Source organism: Vicia villosa, linkage group LG6, assembly GCF_029867415.1.
Source record: "Vicia villosa cultivar HV-30 ecotype Madison, WI linkage group LG6, Vvil1.0, whole genome shotgun sequence".
Taxonomy (NCBI): Eukaryota; Viridiplantae; Streptophyta; class Magnoliopsida; order Fabales; family Fabaceae; genus Vicia; species Vicia villosa.
Genome location: NC_081185.1, coordinates 98,577,963 through 98,579,550, shown reverse-complemented (window position 1 = coordinate 98,579,550; position 1,588 = coordinate 98,577,963). Strand labels below are relative to the sequence as shown.

At 34.9% G+C, this 1,588-nt stretch overlaps 1 protein-coding gene across 1 annotated transcript; it reads left to right on the top strand.

The window, feature by feature from the left end:
- Window positions 1-786: 786 nt before the first annotated feature.
- Window positions 787-1,380, top strand: LOC131611941 (protein SLE1). Its single transcript, XM_058883767.1, has one exon. It carries the CDS (start codon window positions 835-837, stop codon window positions 1,171-1,173), a length of 339 nt encoding a protein of 112 aa, XP_058739750.1. The 5' UTR covers window positions 787-834; the 3' UTR covers window positions 1,174-1,380.
- Window positions 1,381-1,588: the final 208 nt, after the last annotated feature.

Below are 1,588 nucleotides of genomic sequence, written 5' to 3'. Positions count from 1 at the left end.
ATTTTGCAAAATCTTACACACCCCATGTTCAACTTTAGTGAAATAGCTTAGACCATCAAAGATACTTATGGATAACAAATTTCTCCTAAGCTTTGGAATATACCTCATGTTGTAAAAAAGAAATTCACGATCATCGAACATTTTAAGTTTGATTGTACCAATATCCTAAATCTGATAAACCTTATTGCCACCAAGAAAAACTACTTCACCTTACTCCAACTTCAAAATCTCAAATTATTATTTTTTGAACACATATGATAAAAGCAACATGAGTCCATGACCCAACTCTTTTCCAACTCTATCTCCTCTTCTCAATAAACAATTAATTGGTATCTCAGAAAATTAACTGAATATCTTATGATAATATTATCACTCCTGGTCACACTTTCTTTGTTGATGATTTCATGATTTCTTGAAACACACACTTTTGACCTAGTTGGCCTCTCACGAATATGCCAATATACTTTAAAATATATTAATCATAAAAAAAATTTGTCTTAATATTTAAGAAAACATTCTCATCAAAGCACTCATCTTCTTCCGCCAAATTCAAAAAGCATACATATGAAGACCACCGCAACCGATTGCTACCTTTCTAGAGTTCACCATTTTCACAGTGCCACATGTATATTGTGTCACCTTTGTCTTTAAGCCACGTTTGTTACACGTGTCCATCATAATTTTTACCACTTCATTTTGTCTTTTCCTAAATTTATAGTTATTCTTTGCCATGCATTAGTTTACTATTTTCCATGCAAGTTTCGCACTATAAATAAAACCATGACGCTTTCTTTCCTCTCACCTTTGTGAACAAGAAGAACAAAAAAACCTAGCATGGCATCTGAAAAACAAAACCGTGAAGAACTTGAGGAGAGAGCAAGGCATGGTGAAACAGTTGTTCCTGGTGGAACAGGTGGAAAGAGCCTTGAAGCTCAACAACACCTTGCTGAAGGAAGGAGCCGTGGAGGGCAGACAAGGAAACAGCAGTTAGGGTCAGAAGGGTATCATGAGATGGGAACAAAAGGAGGGCAGACAAGGAAGGAGCAGATGGGGAGAGAAGGGTATCAAGAAATGGGACGCAAAGGAGGGCTGAGCACTATGGAGAAATCTGGTGAAGAACGTGCTGCAGAGGAAGGCATTGAGATTGATGAGTCTAAGTTTAGGAATGACTGAAAAAAATGAACATGCATGCATGTTTTTTAGTTGTGGTGTGTTTTGTTTTAGGTTTGAGAAAAGTGTGGTTTGAAAGTGTTGTTTGTTAGTGATAATAAATAAGTGGGTGTTTGTTATGTTAACTGCCAATGGTTTCACCTTTGGCTTATATAATAGGGGTGTTTTCTTATGTATAAGCTACATGACTTTTTAACTATAAGTTTTTTTTTATGAAATTGTGTATGAGAATGAATCTGTTAAAATTAATGTGTTGTAACCACCACTATGAGTAAGCATTATGAAAGAAGTGCAAAAGAGTTGTAACCATCATAATATAATTACTGTCTTTATTTAGAGTTATGTTAGAATTGTATCATTAAGATTGAGAGAACCAAAGAGTCCTCATCTTAATTATCATCTTATTGTCTTCTATGTC

What these genes read in the sequence shown, in the direction of transcription:
- LOC131611941 (XM_058883767.1), top strand. Translation starts at nt 835, where the DNA reads ATGGCATCTGAAAAACAAAACCGTGAAGAACTTGAGGAGAGAGCAAGG.